Source organism: Girardinichthys multiradiatus, chromosome 6 (assembly GCF_021462225.1).
Source record: "Girardinichthys multiradiatus isolate DD_20200921_A chromosome 6, DD_fGirMul_XY1, whole genome shotgun sequence".
In the NCBI taxonomy this organism is placed as follows: Eukaryota; Metazoa; Chordata; class Actinopteri; order Cyprinodontiformes; family Goodeidae; genus Girardinichthys; species Girardinichthys multiradiatus.
Genome location: NC_061799.1, coordinates 18664787 through 18678747, shown reverse-complemented (window position 1 = coordinate 18678747; position 13961 = coordinate 18664787). Strand labels below are relative to the sequence as shown.

General features: G+C 39.5%; 1 protein-coding gene across 1 annotated transcript in view; it reads right to left on the bottom strand.

Annotated features, from left to right (window-relative positions):
* Window positions 1-6144: 6144 nt before the first annotated feature.
* The window catches only part of LOC124870331 (ephrin type-A receptor 4-A-like), a 41104-nt gene continuing 33287 nt past the window's right edge, over window positions 6145-13961 (bottom strand). Inside the window, exons 16-19 of the mRNA XM_047368951.1 lie at window positions 12326-12502; window positions 8986-9173; window positions 8647-8832; window positions 6145-7104 (exon numbers count right to left, since the gene is read on the bottom strand). Coding sequence (XP_047224907.1) covers window positions 6987-7104; window positions 8647-8832; window positions 8986-9173; window positions 12326-12502 — 669 coding nt within the window. The 3' untranslated portion in view covers window positions 6145-6986. The remainder of the gene's footprint in view (window positions 7105-8646; window positions 8833-8985; window positions 9174-12325; window positions 12503-13961) is intronic.

Sequence of the window (13961 nt, the reverse complement as noted above, 5' to 3'; positions counted from 1 at the left end):
TATATGAGTCATTGAGGTGATGCTTTTAATCCTGAAACAAACCTAGACTTTGTGCAGCGCGCCTCTGTCTGTGTGTGAGTGAATATGGTCCCGTATAAAGCTCAATCTCGCAACCATTAGATTACGGCTGGTCGCACAGCAAAGACACCCCACTGCCACTCCCACATGGAAGCGCTGGCAGGATTAACCAGCTCTATACCCACCCTAATCTGGGAACAAAAACACACAATTGCCTCCCACTGAGAGACGAAGACAGAAAGATCCAATTTGATCTGGCCTCTCTTAATTTAACGAGAGAGGCTTTTAGGGTTAAAATGACTACTGCTCACTCTACCATCAGTCAGTGTGGCTTTTCTGTCCTTTCATGAAAACAATTAATACTTTATATGACACCTTCAGGCAACTCTTTTTGACAGTATATGCATTTGGTTATATTAAGTTGACAATTATATCATTTGTCCTCTACACCAAATTACTTTTGTAGGAATTCTATACAAATCTGCCATAGTATTATTCTGAGGACTGTGGGTTACAGCCAATGAAACCCTAAAACTGTCTTTCTAAAATTTGAGGGTTAGACCAATAATAGTTTGAATACAGAAATATTATATTATGGCCTCCACAATCAAGGACATTGCTGAAGAAGCTGGCTATTCACAGAGTGGTATGTTAAAGTATTTTAATAAAAAGTTAGCAGGAAGGAAAGAAAACTGGTAATGGTAATCCATTCAAGAGTTTAAGGGAGTTTCACAAGGCGTGGACTACAGCTAGAGTCAGTGCCTTAAGAGACATCACATACAGACGTATCTAGGACATGGGCAACAGCATTTGCATTCCTTTCATCACCCTTAACACCTTTTTAGAGCCACGCGCTGATTGCTGTGCCACGCTGCATTGATGCAGTAATTCATGCAAAAGGAGGCAACGTCCAAGTGTTAAGTACAGGGGTTGGACAATTAAACTGAAACACCTGTCATTTTAGTGTGGGAGGTTTCATGGCTAAATTGGACCAGCCTGGTAGTCAGTCTTCATTGATTGCACATTGCACCAGTAAGAGCAGAGTGTGAAGGTTCAATTAGCAGGGTAAGAGCACAGTTTTGCTCATAATATTGAAATGCACACAACATTATGGGTGACATACCAGAGTTCAAAAGAGAACAAATTGTTGGTGCACGTCTTGCTGGCGCATCTGTGACCAAGACAGCAAGTCTTTGTGATGTATCAAGAGCCACGGTATCCAGGGTAATGTCAGCATACCACCAAGAAGGACGAACCACATCCAACAGGATTAACTGTGGACGCAAGAGGAAGCTGTCTGAAAGGGGTGTTCGGATGCTAACCCGGATTGGATCCAAAAAACATAAAACCACGGCTGCCCAAATCACAGCAGAATTAAATGTGCACCTCAACTCTCCTTTTTCCACCAGAAGTGTCCGTCGGGAGCTCCACAGGGTCAATATACACAGCTGGGCTGCTATAGCCAAACCTTTGGTCACTCATGCCAATGCCAAATGTCGGTTTCAATGGTGCAAGGAGCGCAAATCTTGGGCTGTGGACAATGTGAAACATGTATTGTTCTCTGATGAGTCCACTTTTACTGTTTTACCCACATCCGGGAGAGTTACGTGTGGAGAAGCCCCAAAGAAGCGTACCGCCCAGACTGTTGCATGCCCAGAGTGAAGCATGGGGGAGGATCAGGGATGGTTTGGGCTGCCATATCATGGCATTACCTTGGCCCAATACTTGTGGTAGATGGGCCAAGGACTACCGAACCATTCTTGAGGACCATGTGCATCCAATGGTTCAAACATTGTATCCTGAAGGCGGTGCCGTGTATCAGGATGACAATGCACCAATACACACAGCAAGACTGGTGAAAAATTGGTTTGATGAACATGAAAGTGAAGTTGAACATCTCCCATGGCCTGCACAGTCACCAGATCTAAATATTATTGAGCCACTTTGGGGTGTTTTGGAGGAGCGAGTCAGGAAACGTTTTCGTCCACCAGTATCACGTAGTGACCTGGCCACTATCCTGCAAGAAGAATGGCTTAAAATCCCTCTGACCACTGTGCAGGACTTGTATATGTCATTCCCAAGATGAATTGACGCTGTATTGGCTGCAAAAGGAGGCCCTACACCATACTAATAAATTATTGTGGTCTAAAACCAGGTGTTTCAGTTTCATTGTCCAACCCCTGTATATGTACTGTTCAGTACATGGGCATGCTATATATTAGGCCTACATTTCTGCACTAAAAATTATTTTTGTTAAATGCAAATTTTCCAAGGGAGGAATTTGAGGGTTGCATTAGCTGTGAGCCATAACCAAAATTATTAAACAAAATAAATGCCTGAAATACACCATATTGACAAAGGTATTTGTCTACTTTTACATGTACATAAACTTTGACAACATCCTATTCTTAATCCATAAGGTCCAATTTATTGATAGACTCACCACTGCCAGCAATAGCTGCTCTAACTATTCTGTAAACACTCCTACAAGGTTTAGGAGTGTGTGTTCATAGTTAGAAGAAAAAAACAGAATTGCCGCCTCTCCTCTAATTCATATCAAAGATGTTTGATAAGGTTGAGGTCAGGACCGTCTGTTTCTCCACAGCAAACTTTATACACCTGCAGCCATGGAAGTGATTGGAACACCATATTTAATTGATTTCATGGTGTATCCCAAAACGTTTGGTAATACAGTAGACATGTCCTTCTGTGTATAGCACAAAGTGATATATTTATTGTGTTATTTTTTTTATTATTTCTAGTGGACTTTTGGTTTCTGTGTTTTAAATTCCTTTTTGTGTTTGGTTATTTGTGCCTGCTTCCTCAGAGCTGGATTGCAGCATTTAATCTATTGCAGAAAGGATGTTAGCTTGTAAAGTTGTTAGCCTGATCACTGAGCTATTTCCTGTCTGTAAAGGTGCCAGTAAGCCTGTTGTCAACCAGGGTTCAGTGTGTCGCATCACCACATTCAGCTACCTCAATTACAAGATCCAAGATTTTTTTGAAGCTGGAACTAAGACCCAAACAAGTTTGGCTTGATGTCATTCCTAAATGCAAGTTCTGACTTCAGACAATGGAACACAGAAGTAGTAACCAGTATTTCTTCTTCCATTCACTGTTGACCACTGCATCAAAGTTAATTTGTTCCTGTTATTCTTGAAAGTATGAGAAGCGTATGGCTTTAAACTAGATAGACATGTCTGGTCTGATCTGGTCATCAGTGAAAATAGCCTAGCCTCCAGTCTAAGGATTTGCATAGGGTGACTTTAGTGCATCTCCTCAAGCTTACAACTTTTTTTTAAATATCTGAACTAAGGAAGCTAATACAGATGAGCTAATACAACCAACACTATCCATGTTCTCATCATACCAGTTTGGACAAAACTTAGATGAAGTTAGAAACAGCCAATGGGGATAACCTGCTCTACACATACAGCTCTTTACTGTCTGCAAAGGTGCTAATATGCCTGTTTTCAACCAGGGTTCAGTGTGTCATATCACCACATTCAGCTACCTGCATAATGTGGTGTCAGTATCTCATTAAGTGACAGAAGCTTTATGTTTCACAGGCTTGAGGCAAGACTCTATCCCTCCATCTCTCTTCCTCTGTCTCTTACTCAGAGGCTTCTGCCTCATTAACCACCATCAGCATTTCGTTTGCAGAGTGTTATTTGGATGTAAGGGGGAAGCAGGGGTCTGTAAGTGTGTGAGTGTATGTTTGTGTGTGTCCACTTGTGTGGAAGCCAGCAACTCTCATTAGGCTGAAAAAACATTGACAATGTTGCCAGAAACCAGATCGTATCCTCTCACTCTTTAAATATCAAAGACTTCCTCCAATCAACTCCCTGGAGTGTGCATGTGTGTGTATTATATATTTATATGTATGCTGTGAATATATCTGTATGTGGTTGGCAGTGGGAGACAGATGTTTGCTGATTCGACAGGTTTGAACTGCAGACTCAGCCCGATTTAGCTGACAAAAATGTGATGCCATACAGACGTTTGTGGTGACATCTCACTCTTATTTTCCCCCCTTTTCAATTCAAGTTCTTCATTTTTTCTCACTTTTTTCCCTCCTTTTATTTTTCTCTCTTTTCTCTTTGTGTTTGTTGTCTCCTCCTCAAACACCAACCCAACTCTGTGTCATTACACCAGCGGCACCTCAGCAGGGTGTCCTTCCAGGGTGGTTTTCCTCGTTGCAGGAACCTCTTACTCAGTCTCGGCTTTCACAGTGGACATTTATATTGCCAGGATTAAAAATGGAAAGCACCTCAAATTACTATGTGTACAATTCACAGTGCCTGCCTCGTTTGTTGACACCAATAGTGAAGATTTGCAAAAATTAGCTTTTATTGCAGTAGCACCATCTCACAGATTTTGCTGTAAATCCAGCTTTTACTTCGAGTTTATTTATGGAGTGTGAAAAAAAATCCTATATTAAGATATTAAGCACAGTCATTGCTACCCCTAACAATACCCCTAACGATCCCTCTAATATAAATTTAACTGAGGAATGTTTTTAAACAAATAATGTATCCTTTTTTCAGGTTGATCAGACTTTCTTCAAACTCCTAATTATTAATGCAGTTTTCAAATTTAGAGGTTTGCATATACTAAAATGACTACTATTTTAAACTGTTAGGGATGATGTCACGACTTTGTAAGCTTGTAATTTATTATGTTAATTCACAACATTTGAAGTAAATGGACGCACCCATGTGAATGTATTTTAAGGCAACACCTTAAAAACTGGACTGGCGACCTGTCCAGAGTGTACCCCGCCTCTCGCCCATAGACTGCTGGAGATAGGCACCAGCTCCCCCGCGACCCACTATGGAATAAGCGGTAGAAAATGACTGACTGACCTTAAAAACACTGCTTCCCTGTGTGACCTCATTAAAAAATATATAAGGCAAGATATCAAGAAGAGAACTGTGGATCTCTACAAGTCTGGTTGGTACTTAGTACAATTTGTAGATGCCTGAAGATGCAATGTCCATCTATTCCAGAACTATATGCAACTATGAACAGCATCAGAATGTCCAACCATCGCACTGTTCAGGAGGGAGACGGGTTCTGTATCACATAAATGAACATGGCTTGGTGTGATACATGCACATTTATCCCAGAACAAAAGCAAAACACCTTATGAAAATATTGGCTGAAGATGATATGAAAGTGTTATTATCTACAGTGAAACAAGTCCTATAATGACATGGGTGAAAGGCCACTTGGACAGGAAGAGGCCATTACTCCAAAAGCAACATATAAAACTAGATTAAGGTTTGCAAATACTCATATGGAAAAAGAAGACACTTAATTTTTAGAGACAATGAATCTAATGGAACTAAAATCAAAGTGTTGGACCATAATGGCCATCCTTACATTAGGAGGAAGGTTAAGGCTGAGCTGTTCAGCAATAAACACTTCACGGTAGGTTTAGCATGAGTCTAAGGATGAAGATGCTGGAAGAAAGCAGCTCATTCCCACAGCTGATGCTATATGTTGAGGGATGTGTAATGCTGTGGGCCTGTTTCCCTTCCAAAGGTCTTGTGAACTTTGTCAGAATATATGGTACTATAGACCTTCTGGAAGTTCATGTTAAATACAAATCTGGTAGACTCTACCTAAAAAAGGAGTCGACATTGGTCCTTTCAACAGGAAAATTGTACAAATATATGGCCAAATCATTACATAAAAAGTTCACACAGAAAATCAACCATGTTCCATTACCATGTCAGTCCACATGGCTAAATCTTACAGAAAATTGGTGGGCTAAGCTGAAAAAAAGACAGAATAAGAGAATAATCAGAAGAGATTGTGCCAGGGAGAATGGTTAAAGATCCCTCGCTCTATGTGCTCCAACCTTGTGAAATATTATAGATGAAGACCAATGAGAAAATCTATTGACAAAAGGGGGATGTAAAAAGTTCCACTACTGCTTTTGGAAAAAAAAAAAATTCTCAAAATGGTATTTTTTGCTCCCTAACTAAACGTACTTTTACTAGAAGTTGAATTATTCTAAACGTTTTAGTGTGAGAATAGGCTTGTGTAATTAAAGATTAATTTATGAATAAGGCTTTTTGCACTGCATTGTTGTTCAGACAATGAAAATGACATACACCATTGAGTTTGGCATTTATTGCAATGCAATATGGCACTCATTACAATATCTCCTCAGCGTTTCTATTTTACAATGTACAAACTTGATAAAAAAGGACCATAAATAAACAAAATTGTTTAAGTAGCTAATCCTCAGCATCAAAGAAACATATATAGACACAGATGAAGAACATTCTAAGCTAAAGGTCAACAAAAGCAATAGTTCGTAGAATCCGAAATCTTAAAATGATAAAAAAATAACAATCAAGTCAGGCTGTTTGTTAGAACAATCCACTGGTATGAAATCAGTAAGAGCTCGAAGTGATACATTCTGTCTGAGTCCTTTCGCTATCTCTTAAACTTTGCATATTAAGATTACATAAAGACAGCTGATTCATGTTGAATGGTTTCATGCTACACATTGCACAGACACAAACACACACACACACACACACACACACACACACACACACACACACACACACACACATGCATTCATCAGAACAAATAAGAAAAATTAATTTAATTCAAGTGAAGCGCAAAAGAAAATAACTCGGAAGCCATTTTGCTTATGCACATGTCAGCCTTCACCAAAATTACAAGAAAAAAGAGGAGAAATCGGAGCTCAAAAAACAGGATGAGGCATCAGTCTAAGCTCTCCGAAGTTTAGTGCTATCTGTGGCCACATCCAGATCAGGGTTTGTAGAAAGCTCCACAGGATGGAAGTTCACTCAGGTGCTCCTCATTGTAGGTTTCTTCTTACTTGCCTTCACGTCTTGTACTTCCACTGGTGAACAGTTCCTCTAAAGTGCACAAATGAGGTAAATGAAATTCTTCTCAATACAGGTTTGTAACTGATCACCAGCTCAGACCGGGACCATAGAGTGTTGCAAGTGTTGCATTTGGGACAACATTTCCTGCTGCACACTTGCGATTAGTATGTCCTGATGTGACGGTGTGATTATTCCAAGTCTGTCCATCTCCCTGTGGGAAAACAAACAGGCATATTTGCAAAAAGTCCTGTTTGAAATTTGCCACAAAGCATGCAGGGGACACAGCAAACATGTAATAGAAGGTGCTCCGGTCAAATTAGATCAAAACTGAACTCTGTCCAAAATGCAAAACACTATGTGTAATGGAAAATGAATGCTGCTCATCCCCATGGACACACCATCCTGACCATGACACGTGGTGGTGGCAACATCGTGCTGTGAGAATGTTAAATTGTGGTTCGGTAAAGGACCCAAGCGCAGACAGGATCTTCGGAGTGGCATGATGAATTGAAAGATTTAATGAAAACACAAGGCAAATATTTAACAGCATGTCATGAGGATAACAGGACATGGAGCACTGATGCAGAAACAGGCAGTGACACAGGGAAATAACAGGCAAAATACCAGTGATGGAGATAGGCAATCAAACAGAAGAATCCAATGACCTACAGGGAGCTTATATGGGTGAAGGAACAGGTGGAGGCTATGAGAAAAATTAGTTGGGTGTCTACCTGATCTACTTGATTGCATGGTGATTGTGGCTGAGGGTGGGAGACTAATTACTATGAATGGAGCTGAACAGAGATACGAATAATTGACAAAACATGGGGAAAGTCAAACAGAGATCTGTGAGAAATAAATCTGATGGCACCAAAAGGCAGGAAACAAGGATGAGAAAAGCATGACAACACCTTAATAGCAGAAATGAACTCAGAGAAATGCAATGAAAACGGCAAGACCTAATGAACATGACAAGGAAACAATAAAATATAAAAACACAAAAGAATATCAAAACCCAAACACCTTTAGATCATGACAGTTGATGCTTTTCTTCAGCAGGGTCTGGGAATCTGGTCAAATTTCTTTGAAAGATAGACAGAACTAAATGATTTTTGTACTGGGGCAGAGATTTACCCTTCAGCAGCACAATGACACTAAATATACAGCCAGAGCTACAATGGAATGGGTTACATCAAGTCATATTAATTTCTTAGAACAGCCTAGTCAAGTCCAAACCTCACCCTCAAGCCAGGGTTTCTCCACCCTGGTCCTCAAGACACACCGCCCTACGTGTTTAGATATTTCCCTGCTTCAGCACACCTGATGTTAATAGATGGATGATTCCATCAATTAATCAGACAATCGGAATCAGGTTTACTTAAGCAGACAAATTTCTAAAACATGCAGGGCCGGGCAGTGTTGAAAAACACTTCCTTAAGACATAGCCCAAAAGACTTGTGGTTTGACAAGGTATTGATTTTATAGGGATGCGTGCAAATGCATGGCACACTTGTAATCTATATATTAATTTGCTTTCACTTTGCAATTATATCCTAAATTTTGTTGATCCTAATAAAATACAATGAAGTTGTGGTTGTAACGTGACAAAATGTAGTTATATTTCAAGTTGCATAAGGCAAGGCACTGTACCTATAAGATGTATCAGGTTGTTTTGGTTAGGTAGCAGCTCTCACATCAGGACTACATCTTTGTGTAATGCAGATTAAGCAAGTTTACAATAGGCTGCACTCACTTGTGTGTGACAGCCAGAAGGCTGTCATGGCTGGAGTATCCTGCAGCTGCAAGGACGTCTCCGTATCTTTCTAACCCAATGGACTGCAGCCAATCATACAGCGACCACTGTGGCACACACACCTCTGGTACAACAGAGACACACACTTCTGATCCCACACTGGACTCCAGGATCATGCCAGGAGGTCTGTAGAAGGAGAGGGATATTCATATTTTGGGAAGAAACAAAGCATTATTAGTAATAGTGATACATTGCATGTGGGGTTTATGCATAGTTATGCAAGTATCTACCTAAGTGCATGCATATTTACATCTGTGTATCTTGATGTGCACTATGTACCTGTCCCCTCCTGTGCGGCGCAGGGTGCCGGGGTTGCGTATAAGTTTATCCAACATGTTGAGAATCTGGCTGAAGGAGGGTCTGTCTGCTCTCTCTCTCTCCCAACAGTCCAACATGAGTTGGTGGAGCACCACAGGGCAGTCCATTGGGGCAGGCAGTCGGTATCCCTCTTCTATTGCTTTAATCACCTTTATAAAAGAACAGGGATGAGGGATGAAGTTTGTTATCTTATTTCTATTCAATAATTTTAAAACTTAAGCCATCTTTAAAATGATTGAGCCAAACACAAGTAGCCTACTTTGAAAACAGTCACTAAACATACCAACAGTTCTGTTAGGTAGCAGTTTGGTGTAGCTGTGCTTTGAGCTAAATGTTATGCAAAGATCTGCCAAATGGCAATGGAAACATGTAGATGTTTAACATGTTCAGTATGTTCAGCTTTGCTTTAAATGATAAACTAATTGCACAAGTCACCATTGCTTTGACCTTTGGCTGCCACCTAAAAGCTTTCCAGAAATTTCATAAAAAGTGTTGCAGATAAAAGTGAATTAAAGGCGACACATCGTTAGATCACTTAATTTGTATTAAAGCATATACAGGGGTTGGACAATGAAATTGAAACACCTGTCATTTTAGTGTGGGAGGTTTCATGGCTAAATTGGACCAGCCTGGTAGCCAGTCTTCATTGATTGCACATTGCACCAGTAAGAGCAGAGTGTGAAGGTTCAATTAGCAGGGTAAGAGCACAGTTTTGCTCAAAATATTGAAATGCACACAACATTATGGGTGACATACCAGAGTTCAAAAGAGGACAAATTGTTGGTGCACGTCTTGCTGGCGCATCTGTGACCAAGACAGCAAGTCTTTGTGATGTATCAAGAGCCACGGTATCCAGGGTAATGTCAGCATACCACCAAGAAGGACGAACCACATCCAACAGGATTAACTGTGTGGACGCAAGAGGAAGCTGTCTGAAAGGGATGTTCAGGTGCTAACCCGGATTGTATCCAAAGAACATAAAACCATGGCTGCCCAAATCACAGCAGAATTAAATGTGCACCTCAACTCTCCTGTTTCCACCAGAACTGTCTGTCGGGAGCTCCACAGGGTCAATATACACGGCCGGGCTGCTATAGCCAGACTTTTGGTCACTCACGCCAATGCCAAACGTCAGTTTCAATGGTGCAAGGAGCGCAAATCTTGGGCTGTGGACAATATGAAACATGTATTGTTCTCTGATGAGTCCACCTTTACTGTTTTACCCACATCCAGGAGAGTTACGGTGTGGAGAAGCCCCGGAGAAGCGTACCACCCAGACTGTTGCATGCCCAGAGTGAAGCATAGGGGTGGATCAGTGTTGGTTTGGGCTGCCATATCATGGCATTCCCTTGGCCCAATACTTGTGCTAGATGGGCGCGTCACTGCCAAGGACTACCGAACCATTCTTGAGGACCATGTGCCTCCAATGGTTCAAACATTGTATCCTGAAGGCGGTGCCTTGTATCAGGATGACAATGCACCAATACACACAGCAAGACTGGTGAAAGATTGGTTTGATGAACATGAAAGTGAAGTTGAACATCTCCCATGGCCTGCACAGTCACCAGATCTAAATATTATTGAGCCACTTTGGGGTGTTTTGGAGGAGCGAGTCAGGAAACGTTTTCCTCCACTAGTATCACGCAGTGACCTGGCCACTATCCTGCAAGGAGAATGGCTTAAAATCCCTCTGACCACTGTGCAGGACTTGTATATGTCATTCCCAAGATGAATTGATGTTGTATTGGCTGCAAATGGAGGCCCTACACCATACTAATAAATTATTGTGGTCTAAAACCAGGTGTTTCAGTTTCATTGTCCAACCCCTGTACGTGTGCTAGAGACAATAAGACAATTAGACAATAAGATCATGTAGTCCATAACCTACTTTGTGCTTCTTCACACACAAAAGCTGTGTTTCTTGTTGCTGGTTAAGAACAGTGTAAAATAAAAAATACCACATAGAATAGAATACATAAAATAAAATGCAGAAAATGAAGAAACAAACAAATATAAAATAATATCATACAGGCAAAAAAAAAAAAACAGCAATTACTATAAAACAAATATTCAACATAAATTAAAATGAAATGAAAGAAGGACTTAACACACATTTTAGAGAATAGAAAATATAATAAAATACTAAATAAGACAAAATGAAAAATTTGTAACATAAACAAACTAATTACGGTAAATTGAATTATACTGCATTACATCAAAATAAATTACATAAAATTAAATCAAATAAAAAAACCAGGTACTCCAATAAATAATTATTTTAAAGCCATAAAGTTTTTTATTGCTAAGTTTTATTTAGTTGAGCCAAGCAGCAACTAAATTTAAATTTATATGTAATATAGTTCAGTACTTTTTCAATCTTAAACTGCTTCTTAGATCTGAGGAACAATCTTAGTAGCTTTACTATACAGTCAAGTGTTTTCAGTTGGTAAAAAAAAAATCTTTCATGATTTAAAGACATTATATTTACAATGTTGTCTTTTGGGAATGTTCCATAATTCCTTTACACTGTTTGTCCTAAGTGAGACTGCGGCAGAGTTGCTCATTATATCAACTTGTCATGCCTCATCAGTCTCTGATCTGAGAACATGAGCAAACTGTCTGAAATCACCCACTGGGAAGCCACTGAAGAGTTTGTTTGATTCATTGTTCCCTACTGCAGCAGATTTAATGAAGGGAACCTTTATGTGTAATAGTTTGCACTAGAGTATACATTTTTCTTACTAGTAGACGGAAGTCAAGTAGCCTTAGCCCTGTTTGGAGACCATTTCAAAGTAATTTTTTGTAAGTGCAGTGTTCAAAGACAGCGACCATAATGCAGTGGATTGGGTGATAGTTATTTGTCCCTCCAATATGCTAAAGAAGCAGCATCTGTTTAATTTAATTCCCTACTTAAATTGGCTCAGGCTAAATGCCTTTTGATGAGCGAGGATAGGTCAAAATTTAATTGGAATACCACAGAAAGTCACAAGACTTAAATCATGTTTAGAAAATAGTTCATTTCAACATTAATCCTCAAGTGCCCAACGAAGGAGCAATTAACAGTTGCTAAAAAGCAGAAAGTAATAAGTTGTTTTTTTTCCCCAAACTAGCATCATATTTGTATATTTATTGAACATGACACGTAGGTTAATTGTATTTGCATGAGGTCGAATCATACAGTGCTATCTGACCACATCATATAAACGTTTATGTCAGAGCAAAGGTGAAGCTGAGACACTGTAAACAAAAGTCAATGCTTTAAGTAAAACCAGTTCATTGTCTTGTCTCTTAGGTTACTCACATCCTGGTTGTTCATGTCCCAGTAAGGTCTCTCTCCATATGAAACAACCTCCCACATGACTATCCCATAACCCCACACGTCACTGGCCGTGGTGAACTTCCTGTAGCTGATAGCCTCTGGAGCTGTCCATCTGATGGGGATCTTCCCTCCAGGGGACAGATAGGACCCAGTTGCCTCCTAAAACAGTCGTATAAATGATTCACTGAGTGATGGAATTCCTGTGTTTTATAATTTAATTATTATGACTCACTTTTTTGTTTTAATCCACCACAGAATAAATAGATCTATTCCATTAATATAAAATCTATTGTTGCACAGATGTCCATGCATTTGGAAAAATGTAATTGTTAATTAGACATCTTTTGCCACATGCAAGTATGTGTGATCTTGTAAGTGAAAATGTGACAGCAGAGTCTGTAAATATTTGCTCAATAATTAATAGTTGACTTGCAACTAGGTTTATAATGAAAATAAAGATACCGTGTCTTGCAAAAGTATTCCTATCCTTTGAACATTTTTACATTTTGTCATATTTTACCACAACTCTCAATTTGTTATGTAATATTTTGCAATTTTATGTGATAGGCCAACACACAGTATTGCATAATTGCAAAGATGAAGGGAAAGGATGTATTGTTTTCATATTTTTTAAATAAAAAATAGTGTTAACTCACTTTAAAAACAAATCTAGTGCAGCCAGTTGCTGCAGTGAATTCCACCTGTGTCAAGTTAAGGTTTGGGGTAGGACCCAAGAGCAGACAGGAACGTGGAATGAAGCACAAGGATAACATGACATGGAGCATGGGAAGAATAACAAGCAAGATATGTGAGGAAACAGTCAGGCCCATGGAAGGTAACAAGGAACATGGGAGACGAATGGAAGAATCCAAGTAGAATCAACGAGCTTATATACTGAGGGAGGTGGGGAGAATGACGTTGGATACAGGTGTGTCAATCAGGAGATATGTGGGCCAGCTGAGGCAGAAGATAAGCAGGGAGACTGAGGAAAAGAGACTATTTGACACAAAGAAGTTGAACTAACACACAAAGAAGCACTTCACCAGTGAGAAGGACAAATACTAACCTAAGGGGAATAAACTACATACACAGGAATAAACTAAGAAACTAAATACAAAGAAATTGATTAATAAGGCAAAAACTAACTTTACACAGAGAAATTAATAGAATGCAGCAAGACCTTAAATAATAATAAAGAAAAAAAAAGACATGATCAAAACACAAACACAAATGAAAACCAAAACCTAAACCTGTTTCTGTATAAAAGCAGCTGTTCTATAAAGACCTCAGAGTTTTTTAGAGAGCATGGGTATAAAAAAACAGCATCATAAAGAACAATACAAAGCCTTTACACACCCTGAGGACACCATCTTAATTATGAAACACGGAGGTGGTGGCATCATCATGCTGTAGAAATGCTTTTCTTTAACATCTTCAGAGATCCCGGACAGAGTTGATGGTTTTATGGATAAAGCTAAAAACAGGACATTGAGTCTTATAGGAAAACTTGTTATAGATTGCAAAAGAGTTGAGACGGAGGTTCACCAGCATACTAAATATACATCCAGAGCTGCAATGGAATGGTTTAGAACAAAGCATATTTATGTATTGGAATGGT